At 47.5% G+C, this 19,922-nt stretch overlaps 1 protein-coding gene across 1 annotated transcript in view; it reads right to left on the bottom strand.

Annotated features, from left to right (window-relative positions):
* The window catches only part of WSCD2 (WSC domain containing 2), a 77,368-nt gene that overhangs the window by 10,366 nt on the left and 47,080 nt on the right, over positions 1 to 19,922 (bottom strand). The window contains exons 6-7 of the mRNA XM_006894821.1: positions 13,254 to 13,418; positions 1,436 to 1,636 (exon numbers count right to left, since the gene is read on the bottom strand). Of these exons, the coding sequence (XP_006894883.1) occupies positions 1,436 to 1,636; positions 13,254 to 13,418 (366 nt within the window). The remainder of the gene's footprint in view (positions 1 to 1,435; positions 1,637 to 13,253; positions 13,419 to 19,922) is intronic.

Below are 19,922 nucleotides of genomic sequence, written 5' to 3'. Positions count from 1 at the left end.
CCTTCACCCTTCCGAGCATGATGTCTTTCTCCAAGGACGAGTCTCTCCTGGCCACGTGCCCAGAGTATGCGAGAAGGAGCCTCAAAATCCTAGCCTCCAAGGAGAAACTTGGTTTCACCCTCTCCAAGACAGACCTCTTTGTGTTACTGGTAGTCCACGGTATGATCAAGACTCTTCTTCACACCACAACTCGAAGGCATCAAAGGCTACTCAAAATGGCAGAAACTGATAAACCTTAAAGCTTCTCCGCATTGATATGTTCCCCTCAGACAGCTCTCTCATACCCACTGCGGCTGTCGTTAGGTGGCACAGAGCTGGTTATACATCTCATAGCAACCCAGTGAACAATGGACCTGCACCCTGTCTTGTCCTGCACCAAACTTGCAGTCTGTGATGTGCTCCATCCCAGCGTGACCGTCACTGTGCAAATCCGTCTTGTTGAAGGCCCTCTTCTCTTTCGCTCATCCTCCAGTCTAGAAATTGTCACAGTTGAAGCCCAAACCCAAGCCATGCCAACAAGCTCAGGGCTTGGGTTCCCACACTGCCACTCTCCGCTGTGTGACCTGCACCATGGCTCTTACCTTCTCTCAGTAGACCAATGGAGTTGTTGGTTTGGTTCATGAAAATGAGCTCTTAGGACTTTCTGGACAATCACATGGTCACACAGCCAGTCAGCCAAAGGCCTGCACCTGATCCCAGGTTTCCTGGCTCTTTATTTAACCTGCTCTATTATGCTCACCATGTGCTCTTGATCCAGGCACGGTCTTTGCAATTACTTGTTATGCATCACAGAGCTGGACAATGACTAACAATGACGCAAGAAGAACTGATGCCAAGTTGTGGTGTTGGAGAAGAGACTTGAACATACCATAGACCGCCAAGAAAATAAAAAGGTCTGTCTTGGAGAGGGTGAAACCAAGTTTCTCCTTGAAAGCTAGGATTTTGAAGCTCCATCTCACATACTTTGGGCATGTGGCCAGGAGGGATCAATCCTTGGAGAAGGACATCATGATTGGAAAGGTAGAGGGACAGTGCAGGAGAGGAAGACCCCAGGTGACATGAATTGATACAGTAACTGGGGCAATGGGGGTTGGCATGTCGGAGTCAGTGAGACTGGCTCAGGACAGGGCAGGCTTCAGAGCTGCTATGCATGGGGTCACTATGAGTCGCAGGCAACTCAACAGCATATAACAACAACAGCAACATTATGCTCACTGAAGCAGAACTGAGTTGAGTAGAACAAGAAGTTGTAGGTACGGCAGGCTGTGGGAGCCCCTAAGTTCTCGCAGGGACTGGGCACGGAGCATCTCACACGGGCCCTGAAGGATGTCTTCCTAGATTCTCCATGAAGCATCGCACCCTCCGGACCACTCTGGCCCAGGTAACACTGGTCCCTCAAGCCCAGAACCTGCTTGCCTGTCTCGCCCAAGCATACCTCTGCCCTTCCAGTGGGCGTGGGCAGCAAAGCCGATGTGGCCGCCATACTTGCGGTTGAACTCTGCCATGAGGGCCTTGTAGGGGTTCCGGATGAGCAGGATGGCGGCATCGAAGGCCTCGATCTCCTTCTGGCCACTCTCGTGCGTCTTGATGCAGATGGTCCGCCCGCTGCGCCAGTGGTCCCGCTCACCTTTAAAGCCTGTTCCGCCAGCCAGCGGACAGGGGACAGGGGACAGGAGACAGGAGACAGGAGACAGACACAGGGGACAGGGGACAGTGCAGGTGAGCTGGGAAAGGCAGAAGCCACCCCAGCCCCTCAGGACCTCCTCACACCCACACGCATTCATTCCATCACTCACATATTTATTGAGCACCTACTCTGTGCAAGGTTGTGAGCATGGAAATAGGTTTAACATGATTTATAGAAACATTGTGAATCTCACTCATGAGAACTGGGTTATTTAAATAAATAAAACATCACAACTCAGGTTAGTCCTATAGAAGAGGAGAATTGGTGTGTGACCAGGACAAGCTGGGTGACTTCTCTTTGGGTGGAGTCTAACTCCTCAGTTCCCTGGCACTGAGTTTAGTCATGAACTTGGCTTTGGCCAATGGGATGAGGATGGAAGTAACAACCATTTCCACACCAACGTCTCAAGAAACATCACATGTTTTTGTTTGCTACCTTGTGTTTCTCATGTCACCATCAGGAAGACAAGCCCTGGGAATACACTGGCTCCAGATGGTGAGAGGTACGTGGAATAGACATGGACCTGGCTTAGAGCCCAAAGTCCCGTTATCTTAGGCACCACCACTGATCTAGCTGGGCCGCCATGAGGGATGGTTTCCTAGAGGAAGAGGTGCTTAAATTGAGAACTGAAGGATGAACATGGGTTTACTAGGTCAAAAGAGCAGAGGAGGGAGGGCCAGATGAGGGCAAACAGCATGTGCAAAGGCCCTGGGACGAGAAGAGATGAAATTGTGGGAAAACAGAGAGCAAGAGCCTAGACTGAAAATTATGGGGACCACAGAATATTACAGATGGGAACCCGAGTCACAGGAAGACCAAATATCACATCATGTTAAAAATTCAAGGACTGGCAGATCTAAGCTTCAAAGTCAGACCCTCCAGGCTCCTGAGACTGTGCTCCTAATTCTTTTAGACCTCTTCTTCTCATGTCAGCTAAGGGACTTGAATGGCAAGCTTAAAGGTCAGGTAGAACATTATTGTACTTGACCTTCAAAATACTGGCTGTGGTTTCAACTCCATGAGTGTGGATTTCATGTCACTTATATAGCCCTCAGTTTCCTCATCTATAGAATGGGGCCAAGCAGCTTCTCCCACCAGGGATGCTATGAGAAATCAGTGAGGCACAGCAAAGTCTGGAGTGAAATCTTCGGCTTAGGAGCCATCCACCTCAGCAAGCATTGTTGTGTCATTTCTTCCCTCCCTCCTCCTCCTCCACCTTCTCCTCCTCCTCACAAAGGCTTCTAATGCTTTGTGCCCCTGGCTTTTAAAGAGGATGAAAATGAAGGAGGGATGCAGAAGAGACAAGGATCCAGAGAGGCACAGTCCCTTCCCAGGACCACAGTGCAGAAGAACCAGAAATGAATGTGATCTCCTGAATCAGATCCCATTCTGGGATTTTCCAAGACAGCTTGTCTGAATTAACCTAGCCCTGAAAATTAGCTAGAATAACCTACAGTCTGTGAGGCCAAGGGAGCTCTGGTGGCCTAGTGGCAAGAAGCTGCACTGCAATCCCAAAGGTACACAGTTCAAGGCCCTAAGCTGCTTCCGTGGGGGAAAAATGGGCAGTCTCCTCCTATGCAATTAACTGCCTCTGAAAACCGCTGGAGGGTCAGTGACGGGTCAGGTCCGACTTGATGGTACACAACAAAACAACAGGAGCAGCACAGCGTCAAGGGTACAGCTTCCTGAGGCAATGAGGGTTGGGATCTTGCGAGAGTACTGGGGAGCTGAATACGGTTGCCACTAAGGCGACTCTGGGTACAATTTTATGTCCCTAAAGCCACTCTATTCCATTGCTTAAGCTTTTCATGACAAGGGCAAAGGACTTTCCCATCTGTAACTTCATTTTCCAAATTCATTTTACCGTGAGTACAGCCTTGGACAGATAGTCAGAGGGTACAAGATCCCAGATGGGCTCTCAGAAGGAAAAATGAATTGTCAGAAACATGACAGAACGGTTACTCTAGGTTAACTCTGCTCCGTGCACCGAAGACTGGAGTCTAACTCCTTACTTTGAGATGGGGTCGACCTAGCACAGTTTTTAAGATGAAAACAAAGAAAATCTATGAACGCTGGGGAACAGCTGCTCTGCCTTCCAGGGTGGGCTGGACTTTCGGTTTCCTGAGGAGACCACTGCAGGGAGTAACTGGACGAAGAGGTGGGAAAGTCCATTGAGCAGGTAGTTCTATGCCTATGAAGGGGTCTGCTCTATGCCTGTGAGGGGGTCTATGAGAAGTCACACAGGCTGGGCTTGTCTGAGAACTGATGGCTGCCGGTCCTCTGGCAGCAGGGGATGTGCGCCTGGGGCCACAGCAGAACCGCTGTCCTCCACCACCAGGAGGCTTCCTTCTCTGCACCAGCACCTCTACTACATAAAAACAGGGAAGCTTTCCACAAACTCAAAGGCACGGGGTTCCAATCCACCAGCTGCTCCATGGGAGAAAGATGGGCAGTCTCCTCCAGGGAAGTTAACCACCTCTGAAAACCCACTGGAGGGTCAGCTATGAAGTCGGTTCTGCCTTGATGGTACCTCACAACAACCACATCAATTTGATGGAGCTCAGGCATCTCCGAAACTCTGAAAGGCAGAGCAACTGTCCCAGAATTTGGGGGGCAGAAAATTTCGACCCTGTGCCACCTGAGCCTCGGCAGCCGCCTGCCCCATCTGCCCGAGGGGGTCCCAGCAGCCTGGAAGGACAGTGTCCTGGGTCCTCACCCTGCCCCTCCTTCCAAGGTCAGGGTGTTGGCTTTTGACAGGCCACAGAGTGTGAGCCTCTGTCTAGGGCTGTGGTGGCCCACGATGGGGAGAGGGGAGGGAGGGAGAAAGGAGAGGTGGGGCCAAGAGAAAGAGGGACAGAGAAACAGAGAGAGACCTGGAGAGGTGGGAGCAAGATGAAGAGACTAGGGGAAGAGGAGAGAACAGACAGAAACCTACGCGGGAGATGGAGTAAGAACGGTGGAGAGGAAGACACAGAAAACAGAGACAGACATCAGAGACAGACATCAGAGACACTAAAGGTAGAGACAGAGGGGAAGACAGGAAAAGACAATCAGGGCACAGAGAGAGACAGAGACTGAGCAGCAAATGACACAGAAACCAAGCTTTGCTCACTTGGTGAGGAGACGGGAACGGAGAACTCAAGTGGGGCACGATATGATGCTGGGAGGGGTCCCTGCACATGTTCACTAGCTCAGCTCACCCACCCTTCCACCCACCAGCACCTCTGTCAGCCTGGTCCTTTCCCAGAGTGAAATAAAGTGGAGGGAGGGGATCAGAAGACAGGGCCTGGGGTGGAGAGCGCTGCCACATACATACATATTATAGAAGAGAAATCGAGGTCCCACAGGGGGAGGGAACATGCCTCCAGTTACTGGGGAAACCAGACGCAGAGGCAGAAACACTAATGGGCTTAAATAAATCCCTGCGAGTCACTGGAAGTCCCGCTCATTCTACAAAACCACTCTTTGGGGCCTGTCCGCAAAGTTAGAAACTCTACGGTAGTTGCGCTTCACCATTCATTCCTTCATTTCTAATGAATGCTTCCCTCGTTTATAACAAATTCCCTTCCTCTTGTCAGGGTCCTGCAGTCATGTAAATGTCCTTGGCCAGAACACCATGGCCATCGGGATATTCCCATCACGCCACTCTCAGCCCATCCCTTCCCTGCGTCAAATCCCCAGCAGCACCCTCACCCCTGGCCCACTCTTTGGAAAGGCACTCCAGGTGTTTTGACACACCCAGTCCCAGCTGTTCCTTCTGCCTGACACTCCTCACAGAGCCCCAGTTTATCCTACTCTACCCAAAACCCACACCAACAACAACTCAAACCCCCAATGCCATTGAGTTAATTCCAGCAGCCTTCCATTGGGTTTTTGAGGCTGTAACTCTTTATGGGAACAGACTGCTCATCTTTCTCCCTGAGAGCAACTAGTGGATTTGAACTGCTGACCTTTTGGTTAGCAGGGCGGTGCATAACGTCTTATATAACCAGTGCACTACCAAACCATTTTATTCGTCAGCCAAGCTCTATTACTCACCTCCATGACTTCGTCTACATCAGGATCACTGTCTGAAACACCTTCCTTACTCTCCTCCTGGGCGAGCCCCAACCAGCTGCTGCATACTCAGCCCAAGAGTAGGTGGCTGTTGGTGAGTCAGAACCGACCCATGGCTGACCCTCCAGCAGGTTTTCGAAGGCAGTTAACTGCACAGGAGGAGACTGTCTAACCTCCCATGAAGCGGCTGGTGGCTTCAAACCACATACCTTCAAGCTTGTAGTGCGGTTTCTTGCCAATAAGTCATCGTGTTATGTGCCATCAAGTTGCGTGCAATTCATAGCAACCCTATGTACAACAGCTCTGAACCCTGCCCTGTCCTGAGCCACCCTTATCATCTCTGACACAGTCAGAGACATCTCTACCAGTCAAGGACACACACTCCGCCAATGAGTCAATCCATCTCGAGGGTCTTCCACTCTTGTGCTGTCCCCTCACAAGCATAATATCCCTCTCCAAAGACTGGTCCCTCTTTGCAACATGCCAAAGTATGTTAGATGGAGCTTCAGAATGCTTGCTTCCAAGGAGCAGCCCGGTTTAACACTTTCCAGAATGAACCTGTTTGTTCTCTTAGCAATCCATGGTATATTTAGCACCCTCCAGCACCATAGCTCAAAGGCATCAATTCTTTTATCATCCCTTGTCACTGTCCAGCTTGCTGATGCATAGCACATAATTGCAAAGACAAAGGCCTGGATCAGTTGCACCTTAGTCTCCAGACTGACACTGTTGCTCTCCAGTACTCTGGATAGCTCTCTGACAGCAGACTTTCCCAGTGCAATACATCTTTTGACTTCCTGGATGCTGGTACCAAGAATGCTGACTATGGAACCAAGCAAACTAAAACTGTGAACAATCTCAATCTCTTCACCATCTATCATGATGCTGCCAACTGCCCAGTGGTGAGAATCTTTGTTTTCTTGATGTTGAGCTCTTCAATCCATAGTGAAGGTTGTAGTCCTTGACCTTCTGCAGCAAATGCTTCAGATTCTCCTCACTTTCAGCCAGCAAGAATAGGTTAGGGGGTAAAAAAAGAAATACCCAACACTGGGCCCCTCACAGACATACACTGCATGTCCACAGTCTGCAGCAGTATTAACAGATTAGCAAGAGCATTGGCTTCAAGCATCATAGAGACGGCGAGGACGCACAGATAAGGCAAAGGTCAGATTTGCTGTTCTCAGGGTCACTATGAGTCATTGCCGACTTGACAGCTAACAACCTACAACTCCACAAGGGCTATGATGAAGGGGCACTACGGGCACTATTGGACAAGGATGCCTCAATAGGCCAATGTGGGGGGAGTGGCTGTCATCATCAAAGAGCTGAGAGTGGAGGGGCAGGCTCCAGGGAGGTGAGCCAGGAAAGAGTAGGATGGACCTGTGGCCCAGGGAGCACAAGGAGCAGACACAAATGTCTCCGGTGTTTTCTGTAACTGCCTAGAGCTCGTCCTCTCTGTACAGAAGGTGCGGCAAGCTGGAGCTCCGTGGGGAAGAGAAGGGCAGAGCGGTTACCTCTCTCCCATCCCCTGACACTACCTTCCCCTGTCCAGCCCCCTGACATGCCCCAGGAGACCCCGTCATGAGCTAGGTCACTGGGCTTGAGAATCTCATGAGGTTAAGCATCTTCCAGCAGCTCCCTTCCAGTGGCTGTAAAGGTGATGGAGCATGGACGACTCGCGGACTGGCCGGGATTGACTGGGAGGCGGACATTCTCTTCCCTGCATCCCACTCCACAGGTTCCAAACCTTGAGGAACAGCTCATTGTTAATTAACGGCACCTTCCCAAATCAAAGGAAGTATTTTTAAAATGTAAATTAAAAATGGCTGCACTAAAAGCTTTCAATGCCTGTGACCAGTCCTCTGGCTCCCTGGCTTTCTCAGTGGGACTTGATGAAACATTGAGTAACGAGGCACAGCTTGAGGCTTGAGACTAACTGTTCAAGGCTGTTGCTAGCTTCCTTTCCTTCTTTATGATGAAGTTAAATTTTTATCGCCATCTCATTCTATTAATTATCGACGCAGAGACTCTGAGGGCATAGGGTGTAATAGGGAGCTAGCTGCATTAACTCAAAGGCTACTACCATTCTCTGGCAGTCTCAATCCACTACAGGTTCTACAGGAGGAAGACGGCCAATCTCTTTTCATGTCATTTACAGGCTTTGAAACCCAAGGGAAGGTCAGCGATGAGTCAGTTTCAACCCAATGGCAATGAGTTTGAGGTTTTTATAGATAGTCCGACACATTTCAGTGTAATAAAAACGGGACGAAAGACCCACTGCTGGGTGCTGTGGGTCTGGAAATATCAAAACTGAGTTCTCAGGGTCTCAGCCTGACTTTACAACAGAAGCACCTGGGGAACTTTACAACGCTGACGCTCAGGCCCCACTGCCCAGATCCTCTGTAATGGGCTTGGGGTGCGGCAGTAAAAGCTCCCCAGGGGATTCTGAGGTGTTGTCAGGGACTAGACTCCCTCCTCTTGACTTTAACCAAATAAATAGTTCACTATCCTGGTTACGTAACATCTAAAAATCAATGTGTACTTTTACATCATAGTCTTATCCATATCAAATCATCTCACACAAAATAGCCTAGTTTTTTCAAATTTCTATTGAGTGCATATCAACATTTCATGTTATCCGGAGGAGGAATTTGAAACTCAAGAGAGGTAAAGAATCTTGCCTCAAAACCTCCAGCTGATAAGAAGTGTTAAGAATTAAAATTAAATTTCCTGACCCAATTTGAGATTGTTTCCCTTTTGTGGAAATTTGGAAGTCAGCTTAGATCAGAGATGGAAAATAAAATGGTTAAGTAGACCTTTCCACCTCTTTCTACATTCTCAACAGGCATCATTCCTAGATCAAGGAGTTTTGTTTCTGTGGAAAAAGAAAACCCTCGAATTTTTCTTACAACATCATCCTAGCCTGGAATTGGGTGCTACCGACACAGGGATCTCTCACCTGAACAATCCCCAAAGACCTCTCTAGGTCTGGGATTCCAAAATCAGGGTTGTTGCAGCAGCCAGGAGACTTAAGAATGTGGATGATTTCCAAGACTGCTTCTTCCAGCTATGTCCCCTGGGAAAGTCAGGTTTTCCAGAACATGCTTCGGCTCCTCCTAACAATTTCCATACAGACAGGGCAACTGAGCGGTTCAGAGAGCAGGCACTGCTGATAGTCAAGCTTGTGTGTTTCAATCTTTGTAAAAGTATGCAAAACTCAGCATAATAGGCACTCAACAAATAGTAGTTCAAACCAAACATTATTTATGTTTATGTTTATATTTATTTACAGTTGTTGATTGCCTTTGAGTCAAGTATGATTCACAGCGACTCTATGAAAAGGCCTGAAGCCTTTCTATAACTATGGATATTTACCAAAGTTTATAGAGTTTTCTGAAGGCATGCTGTTTAAACATAAACATAAACATAAACATAAACATAAACATAAATATATATATTGTTGTTGTTGTTATGTGCCGTTGAGTTGCCTGCAACTCATAACAACCCTATGTACAAGAGCCCTAAATCCTGCTCTATCCTGTGTCAATCTTAATGTCTCTGACACACCTACCCCTATTACCCCAGACACTGACTCAATCCATCTCATTGAGGGTCTTCCTCTTTTGCACTGTCCCTCCACCCTGTCAAGCATGCCGTCCCTCTCCAAGGTCTGGTCCCTACTTGCAACATGTCCAAATTATGTCAGAGGAAGCTTCAGAATCCTTGCCTCCTAGGAGCAGCCTGGTTTAACCCTCTCTAGGATAAACTTGTTTGTTCTCCTAGCAATCCATTGTATATTCAGTACTCTTCTCCAGCACCACAGCGCAAAGGCATCAATTTTCTATCATCCCTAGTCATTGTTCAGCTCTCTGATGCATAGCAAGTGATTGCAAAGACCATGGCCTGGATCAGGCTCAACTTAGTCTCCAGACTGACATCATTGCTCTTCAGTACTTTGGAATAGTCTCTGACAGCAGTTCTTCCCAATGCAATTCATACACACACACACACACACACACACACATGAAAAGCTGGGAGTCCTCCCCATTCTCTTGCCAACTCTAATCTTTAACTTGTTTTGACTCCTTTTACCTTTTCTTCTGCTCTCTGCATCCCTCCTGTTTTCCACTCACAGAAAATACCATATGCCCCAGCTCTCCTGGAGTTGGGTTTCAGCGACATCTGTCAGCACCATGCTGTGCCTTGCCAATGCCTGGCTCCCATGTCATAGGACTCAGAACCCTCATCCTCTTCCCTCCAAGTCACTGGTTCCAATTCATAGTGACGCTGGGAGACAGAATGGAATGCCTCAGAGGGTTTTCAAGGCTGTAAATCTATACAAAAGCAGGCTGCCTCATCCTCCCATGGAGTGACTGGTAGGTTTAAACCAACTTTATATTAGCAGTGAGATGCTTTAACCATAGTGCCACCGGGACGTCTTATCTTTTGCAATTGCACACTTACTATGTGCTAAGTATGTTACATGTTTGAGCTCATTAACTTCTAAAGCAGCCTCGTGAGGCACATATTATTATCTCTTATTTGGGCATGATGACACAGGCTCAGAGAGGTGCACTAGCTTGCCTAAGGCCACACAGCTTCGCTGATGTTGTTGTTGTTATGTGCCATCAAGTCACCTGCGACTCACCGCACAATAGTTCTGAACCCTGTCCTATCCTGAGCCAATCTCACTGTCTCTGACACACCTGCCCCCTAATGCCCAAGTCCCTAGTCACTGTGTCAGTCCATCTCATCCAGGGTCTTCCTCTCCTGCATTGTTCTCCACTCTTCCAAGCATGATGTCTTCCTCCAAGGACTGTCCCTCCTGGCCACATGCCCAAAGCATGTGAGATGGAGCTTCAAAATCCTTGCCTCCTGACAGCAGCTTGTTTAAACTGTCTCCAGAATGGACCTATTTGTTTTCTTGGTAGTCCATGATACCTCCAACACTCACACACAAAGACCCAAATTTCCAAATTTCTATGAGTGCAGTATCAACATCTCATGTTATCCAGAGGAGGGATTTGAAACTCAACAGAGGTGAAGAATCTTGTCCCAAGACCCTTGGCCAAGGCTGCTCTGAACACAGACTCAAATCCGCTCATAGGCAAAGCTCCCTCCAGCTGCTTCCTTGCCATGCCCAGGACAAACTACATGCCCATGAGTTACAGTTTCCAAGTAAGAAGCACTAGGGGTGCTTAGCTGTATGATAGAATTAATGAGGGGGTGAACTTTGATACCGGCAACAACAGAGTGCAATTCCAGAAAAGCCCATTAAAACCCAAATCCAGTAGCTGCGCTATAATCCTGAAGGCATGTGGTTTGAATCCACCAGATGCTCCACTGAAGGAGGGGCAATCTCTTCTTGTCCGTTGGATCAGATTCAATGGCACACAACAAGTAGAGCCCCCGCCCCCAAACAAAAAACCAAATCCGCAAGACTATGGTCAAGTTTCTTCTCAACCAAGTAGTCTTACATCTGGAAAACGGCACTTCCGTTACACCTCCTGCGGTTACGGGATGGGTCACCTAAGACTCACGCCTGGCACAGCTCTCAGCAGACAGCAGGTGGCCAAGGGAGCGTCTGTGAGAATCCGCCTGGCACACAGTCAGTGCTGCATTACTACTTGCTGGCAATCCAGATATCAGTGCAGCCAGAACACAGTGGTGCTAAAAGAGTATCTGAGACGTGAATGAAAGGAAGGCACAGGGCAAGCCTGTGTGACTTAAATGTAGATAATAATGTACCTAAGGAATATGAGGCATTCAGTAAATATCAACAGGCTGGGATCGGGGAAGGGAACTGAGGCCACACTGCCTGTCTTGGGATTCCATGTTTTAAAACATCTGTTAATTTATCCTTTGAATTGCAGTGCTGGGGAAGAGGACTGGACAAACCATGAATAAACAAATCTGTCCTGAAAGAAGTGCAGGTACGGGGCTCCTTTGAGGGAAGAATGGTTGAAACTGCTTTACTTTGGGCATATTTTCAAGAACCAGTTCCTGAAGAGAGATATCATGATAAGGAAGATAAGATAAAGAGGGTCCGTGAAAGAGAGAAAGACCCTCCACAAACTGGAATGACAGTGACTAAAATAATGGGCCCAAGCATGACAAAGATTGCTGTTATGCAGAACAGGGCAAGGTTCAGTTATGCTGTTCACAGCATGCTTTGAGTAGCAGCCAACTCAACTGCATCCAACAACAACAACAACAACAACAACAACTTTAACTTACAGTTTTTGCAAGCTATCATTTGTTGCAGAGTTCTGGTGATACCATGTGTAACATGTCAGTAAGGATAGATGGTGATTTGAATCCACCAGGCACTCTGCAGAAGAAAGACTGGTTTGCTCCCATAAAGACCACCAGCCTCGATAACGCCTCGATAACAGAGGGTCTTAAAATAAAATCAGACTTCTCAAAAAGTTGGAAATAAAAATACCATTTGACCCAGCAATTGCACTACTGGGAATATACCCTAAAGAAGCCAGAACTGCCACCTAAACATATATATGCACACCTATGTTTATTGCTGCATTGTTCACACTATCAAAAGAGTTGGAAACAACCCAAGTGTCCATCAACAAATGAATGGATAGAGAAGTTGTGATACATTCACACAGTGGAATACTATGCAGCACTGAAAAACAAGAAATGAATAAAATATTCTACAAAATGGGTGACCCTGGAGGACATTATGTTGAGTGAATTATCTCAAAAAAGGACAAATACTGCAAAATGCCACAGTTATAAAACAGGACTGACATGAGGGTTGTGGGGAAACTAAGAAAAGAGAGGATAAATAATGACACTGCATTAAAACAGATGAGGGACAGAATTGTTTAAAAAGAATAGATGATTAGGCATTATTTGCATGACAACAATCCAGAATACGAGCTGCATAGCAAAGCAGACTTGAGAGGGGCGGTGAGGAAATTGTGTGACAGCAAAATAATTTTTTTAAAGAGAAAAGTGAACTCGGGGGCGGGGGGGTAGGGAGGAAAATATGCAACAATGAAGGAATGGAAATCCAAGTTTTCTGAAACATTCCTTAAAATCTCAATGTACAAAAAAAAAACAAAACGTTCAGACACCTAAGACACAGCAAGTATTCAAGAAATGTCCTGAACTGAATATTGCTCTTACACCTGGCTGTATAGAAGAGGTGTTCACAATGTCTGAGAAAGTACTCAGCACATAGTAGGTGTTCAAGGACACTCTGTGGTGAGCTTAATGGAGAGGAGGTTCCAGGTACTTTGGTACGTGATTGATAATTGCTGTTCAACAGATGCAAGTGATGTGTCCCGACATACTGTGGAAGAATTGTCAGTAGGATGTGATTGGGAGGAAGGCCCCAAGCATACAGCAGGTCTCAATAAATGGCCTGGGTGAGCTGGGTGGAACACAGAAGGTGCTCATGAAGGGGAATGCCCTGTGTCCATCCCACAGGGACCTCCCAGGTCAGGCAAGCCTCTTGAACTCTGCTCTCCCCTCTGCCCCTTTTCACCTTTGTTGTAGAGGGAGCCATCGAAGTAGTAGCTGCCAGTGTAGAAGCCGGTGGCCAGCTCGATGAGGTGGCGGGCCCAGGTGTTGCCGGCCCCTGGGAAGCTGGCCAGCGCAATGAGCTGCTTCGACTTGGCCGGGAGGAACCTTCTGTCCATGCAGCGGTTATCTGCAAAACATAAGACACAGGCAGGGTCAGCGGCAGATGAAGCTGGTCCAACCTACCACTGCAGTGTGGCGTCTGACATAGGTGTGTGTTGAAAATCCCCTCCAGGCCTCAATCTTTCCATCTGTAAAATGAGTCACTGGTTTTTTACAGGAATACTGTTAGACCTGAATGAGATCTAATATATGAAAAAACACAGTGATTAGCACACGGCTCTGTGCTGCAGCCAGCCAGTAACACAATGAATGAGATGCCATTTGCATGACTGGTTTCAAATTGGACCATGCAATCCACAGGGGTTTCACGGACTGGTTTTCAGAAGAGGATTGCCAGCTCTTTCTTCCTAATCCATCTGAGTCAGGACACTCTACGGAAACCTGTTTAGCATCACAGCAGCACGTCCACGGGTATCACAGTGGACAGATGGCTACGGTGGTGCACAAGGTGGACTTGCCAAGAATCAAACCTAGGTCTCCAGCCTGAAAGGTACGACTTCTACCACTGAACCAGTCGGGCTTCAATAAAGGCCAGCTAGAATGAAGACTTCTCTCCAGCCTCAGTTTTCCCCTGGACAGAGTCTGGTCACATCACTTATATCCTTTCCTCCCGTAGAAAACTTCCAACAGCTCCTGCTGACGCTGGATCACCCGAGGTTCCTACCCTGCCTCCTGGCCTGGCCCTGTGGGGCTGGGCCCTGCCTGCTTCCAGGCCCACCCGCCCAGACCCGCCAGCTACCCTGGTCTCCCTTCATTTCTCCTTTGTTCCTTCCAGATACAGCATCTTTACACAGGCTGCTCCTCCAGCTCTGACTTCTACCTGCATTTGCTTGATAGAAAATGCCTTAGTCTTTAGCTCTCTGATGGACTGGTCCTTCCCTCTTCCCTGACTCCATGAGCTGGGTAAGGCAGCCTCTCACTGGCGCACAATGTCTACCTCGTTCATCTCACTTATCATTTTAATGCAAAGAAGTACTTGTGCAGTCAGTTGATTAAACAAAAACCTTGCCCCCAGACCTCTTCACTGATCCTCTGAACTTTCCATACTATCTAGCCCACAGCAGGCACCCATTAATGTTTCTTGAACGGGCAAATGAGCACAGTGGATGGACAGCGAATGGATGGAGAGATGGTTGTACGTATGAGTGGGCAGGTGGGGTGGATGGATGGGTGAGTGTACATATGGGTGAGTGTATATGAGTGGATGATAATATACTTACTCTGAAATAGCACACTGTTGTTATGTGCCATCAAATCACTTATAATTCACAGTGACCCTATGTAAGCTCTGAAGCCCACCCTATCCCGAGTCAATCTCACTAACTCTGACACACCCACCCTTATCACTGCAGTTACTGTATCAATCCATCTCACCCAGGGTCGTCTTCTGTGCCGTCCCTCCACCCTTCTGAGCATGATGTCCTTCTCCAAGGACCAGTCCCTCCTGACCTCACACTCCCAAAGTATGTGAACTGAATATTGCTATTATACTTGACTGTATACAACAGGTGCTCACAATAGGTGTCTATGTGAAAGTACTCAGCACAGAGGCGGTCTTCAAGGACTGTTTGTGGTAAGCTTCCTGGAGAGGAGGTGCCAGGTACACTGGTAGGTACTTGTAAGTCTACTGCTGAACACTAAAGTTGCTCTTAAGAGGTGGTTACATTTTCAAGTCCTTTATTTCATTATAAAATGGTTTTGATGGAGCTCTGGTGGCCTAGTGGCAAGAAGCTGAGCTGCAATCCTGAAGGCACGCAGTTTGAATCCACCAGATGCCCTGCTGGAGGATGGGCCATCTCCTCCTGTGTCAGTTGGATTTGATTCAACGACACAGAACAAGAAAAACAAGTTTTGCTATCTGGTCTTCTTGATTCTCTTTAGGTCCCTCGGATGCTACTCCAGTCAGAGTCTCAGCAGCCCGACTACGAGTCCTACTGGAGTGGAGAACGCATATGGATGATTTCTTCTGGTACCCACAGCTTTCGCAAGCAGGAAGCTGAGGAAAGGCCCAGTATAGTACACTCTGAATTGGAGAAGAGGACTGAATCCTGGATCCCAGCCCCATAGGCTCCCAGCCCCAGGCCTGCCCGCTTCATGTTGAACAGACGACCCCACGTCTCACTCATTTACCGTGAAAGTCAAGACAGGCAGCCCCCTTCACCTCGGCTGGCTATCCCTGGTCCTTGAGCTCACAGACTTCCAATGCGTCCTCTATATTCTCTTCTTCTCCCTACTCTGCTCCTGAGGCTGGACCCGCATTCCCTCTCCCCAACCACCCAGCTCCACACACTCTATCTTTTCCTCTCTGCTGGCTCTGTCATGAACACGTGTAAACAAATGGCTTCATCATTTAAAGGAAACCTCACTCCCCGACCCGCCAGTGACCACTGGTTCCTAGTCATGTTTCTGGGAACTCAGGTTCCTCCGTTGCACTCGCTCCTCAATCACAGTGAGTCTCAGTGACCCCTCAAGGTTAGATCCAGAGGACCTGTCTGCCCAGGAGCCTCGGACATCAACTAACTATCATCCTCCCTGGTTTGGAGAACACGTTCCCTTCGGATTCCTTGGTCCACTCCCACCGGAACTCCTCTCCAGCCTCCTGATCACAGTCAATCTCTAATTTTGGAACCTGGCCTTTTCTTCTACTACAGGGTCCCTTCTTTAAAGCCACACCCAAGTTTATCCCTTCTTGGTAGCAACTCCCACATTCCCAGCTCTCTTCCTGGGCCCCTGTAGGTAATGAGCACCTCCTGGCCGTCTCCAGCTATAGGATTTACCCTTCCAGCATTAACGAGGAGGACCAATGGGTACCTGGTACAACCTTTTCTGTTATGATGTCATTTTTTTCAAAACTATTTTTGTTATGGTTGTTGAGAATATGCACCAATTTGGCGATTTCTCCAGGCACAATTCTCACATTCTTCAAGATGTACAAATCTCCTTTTCTGAATTGTTCCTGCCCCCCATAAACTCACTGTCCCCCTAAGGTTCCTAACTTTTTGTGTTGCTGTCTTCAACTTGATCCCCTATACTCTGACCTTGTGCCAAGAAGCTGCGCTGCAAACCCGAAGGCACATGGTTCGAGGCCACCAGTTGCTCCATGGGAGAAGGTTGGACAATCTCCTCCCATGGAATTAATTGTCTCTGAAAACCCGCTGGAGGGTCAACTATGGGTCAATTCTGACTCTACAGTACACCACCACCACCACCACCACAACAACAACACGCTGTTACAGTTGTTCAATGCCGTCAAGTAGAGTGGGCCTCACAGTGACCCTGTGAACATCAGACCTGACCCCTGCCCTGTCCTGTGCCGTCCTCGCCGTCCCTGACACCCCTGAGCCCACTGCTGAACTACTCTGTCAATCCATGTCCCTGAAGGCCTTCCCCTCCTTCGCTGACCCTCCCCTCCACCTTTCTGAGCATGATGTCCCTTTTCCAGGAATGGCCTGCCTAACAACACGCCTGATGTATGAGAGACGAAGGTTTTTCCTCCGGGCCTCCAAGGAGTGCTGTGGCTACACTTTCTCCAAGACACAGCTGCTTGTAACTTTTGCAGTCCACAGGGGACAGATCTTAAAAGACCACAATGCTAAGGACAGATATTCTTTACCAGTTAAGCTAAACTATTGTTTGTTTTTAGAAGAATTCAGGGAGTATTTGTGGCCCAAAGTTTAAAGATTATCTCTGGACAACAGTTTCAGGGGTTCCTCCAGCCTCCATACTCTCATGTGACGGCAATAGTTTCTCTTTTCAGTATCAAAAGTAATCTAGTTTGGAAGGTAAGACTACTAAAACAGTCCTAGGATTTATTCCTATGGGACGGCTGATTCCCTACTGTCAGCTGACCCAAGACCTCTGGCTGTTTAAGAGAACAAGATTCCAGACACAAATGTGCTGCCAGACTGCGGAGAAGCTGGTGGCCAAAAATAGTTGGAACTTGGCTGGACATACCAAAAAGCAAGCCAAAATCAAACACCCAAAGTGATAATGGCAAAAGGAGTGTTGCATGGGGAAAGTATTATTGTCAGGGACCTCTCCAAAGTACTAAGGAGCAATGACATCAATCTGAGGACTAAGGTGCACATGCTTCAGGCTCTGGTCTTTTCAGTCACTTGCTATGCATATGAGAGCAGGGCAATGAATAAGGATGGCTGAAGAAGAATGATGCCTTTGAGCTGTGGTGCTGGAGAAGAACACTGAATATCCCTTGGACAGCCAAGAGAATGAACAGATATGTTAGTACGGTGTTCCTTGGAGGCAAGAATAGCAAAGCTTCATCTCACATACTTTGAGCACGTTGCTAGGAGGGGATATTCCTTGGAGAGGGACATCACGTTTGGAAAGGTGGAGGGTGAATGAAAGAGAGGAAGACCCCCCACTGAGATGTTGTGACACAGTGATTGCAGTAAGGGGTTTAAGTGTGTCAGAGATGATGAAGATGGCACAGGATAGAACAGGGTTCAGCTCTGTTGTTCATCTGGTTGCTATGAATCACACTTGACTCAAAGACTAGTAACAATAACATCACGTTTGCTTAGTGCTTAGCACACGACAGTCCGCACCGGCCATTTCTGCTCAAGTCCATCCTGGCTAGTGAGGTCCTGACACAGAACTTCAGCTTTAGGTAGGGGTGACCTCGGAGAGCCGAGGAAGAAAGGGGTGCAGCACAGCTGTTCTGCTCTGTCCTAAAGCAGGTGTTGGTGCCTAGGATGAGGAGAAAAGCTTCTGCTGTAATTGGGGCTTTACCCTGGTTCACTCCTGGTGGACCCTCTGCTGAGGTCGGGAGGTGGATCTGTTATTTGGCGTCCTCTAATCAACTGTGACTTACAGTGAACTCTGTACAAAAGAACGGAAGCCTGGCCAATCCTGTGCCATCCTCACAATCTCTGCTGCGATCAATCCCACTGCCGCAGCCCCTGTGCCAACCCATGTCTTCATTACTGGCCCCTTACTCTTCCAAATATATGTCCTTTCCCAGGAACTGCAAAGTACATGAGACAAAGTTTTACCATCTTTGCTTCAAAGGAGCATCCTGGCTGCACTTTGCCCAAGATGTATTTGTTTGTACTTTAATCATCCACGGTATATTCAATATTCTTTACCAACACTATGATTTAAAGGCATCAATGAACCTTCAGGCTTTCCTATTTGTTGTCCAACTTTGAGATGCACATGAAGCAATGAAGAGTATTATCCTCTGGGCCAGGCCCACCTTAGTCTTTAAAGTGACATCCTTGCTTCTTAGCACTTTAAAGAAGTTCTTGGTAGCTGATTTGCCCAATGAAACAGGCTGTTTGATGTCCTGAATCCTGCCTCCAAGCGTGTCAACTGTGGATCCAAGTGAATGGAAGACTTGAAAAGTCAATCATCATACTGCCTGTTGGTCCAGGTCTGAGGATTTTTGATTCCTTCACTTTGAGGTGTAATCCACAGAGAAGGGTATATAGCTTTTTGTCTTTCTCAGTAAGTACTTCAAGTCTTCTTTCAGCAAATAAAGTTGGAAAATGTAAGTGTGAGTTGTTGAAGAGTCTTCCTCCAATCCTGATGGCACATTTCTCTTCCTACAGTTCAATGTCTTCCTTTATTTACTCAGCATACAAATAACACAGGCATGATGAAAGGTACAATTCTGGCCTTTTCTAATTTTAAATCATGTATATACCCTTGTTCTGCCAGAGTGATGACTTTTTGCTCTATGTACAGGTTCCACGTGGGCACAATTAAGTGTTCTGGAATTCTCTTCTTTGCAACATTATCCATTATTTACTGTGATCCCTGTAGCGGAGGACCTCTGCATAGTGAATAAAACACAAGTAAACATCTTTCTGGTATGTTCTGCTTTCAGCCAAGGTCCACCTGACTGACATCAGCAGTGTTATGTCTCATGCACAGCCCACAGCTTCTTCCGAATGCAGCTGGAACATCTGGTAGTCACCTGGTGATATACTACTCCAGTGGTTTTTTAAATAATCTTCAGCAAAACTTTGCTTGCTTGTGATATTAGTGATTTTGTTCCAGTTTCCACATTTTGTTGGAAAAAAAAATTTATTTTTATAATGGGCCCAAACACAGATCCCTTCTGGTTATTTGATCAGGTCGCTGTTTTGTGTATGCTGTTGTTGCTGCTGCTGAGTGTCACTGAGTTGGAACTGATCCAAAGCTGACTGCTCAGTGGGTTTTCAAAGGCAGCAAAACTGCATGGGAGGAGACTGCCATCTTTCTCCCATGGAGAAGCTGGTGAATTAGAACTGTGTAGCACTGTATCCACATCAGGATAGATGGTGAAGAGATTGCGATTGTTCACAGCTTTAGTTTGCTTGGCTCCACAGCCAACACTCTTGGGCACCAGTAGCCAAGAAATTAAAAGACGTACTGCGGTGGGAAAGTCTGCTGTTAGGGACTTTTCCGAAGTTCTGAAGAGCAATGGTGTCTCTCTAGAGACTAAGGTGCATCTGATACAGGCCATGGTCTTCGCAATCACTTGTTATGCATCAGAGAGTTGGACAAT

Source organism: Elephantulus edwardii, unplaced genomic scaffold (assembly GCF_000299155.1).
Source record: "Elephantulus edwardii isolate Elephantulus edwardi_28Jun2011 unplaced genomic scaffold, EleEdw1.0 scaffold00151, whole genome shotgun sequence".
In the NCBI taxonomy this organism is placed as follows: domain Eukaryota; kingdom Metazoa; phylum Chordata; class Mammalia; order Macroscelidea; family Macroscelididae; genus Elephantulus; species Elephantulus edwardii.
This window is presented reverse-complemented; position numbering and strand designations above follow the sequence as displayed.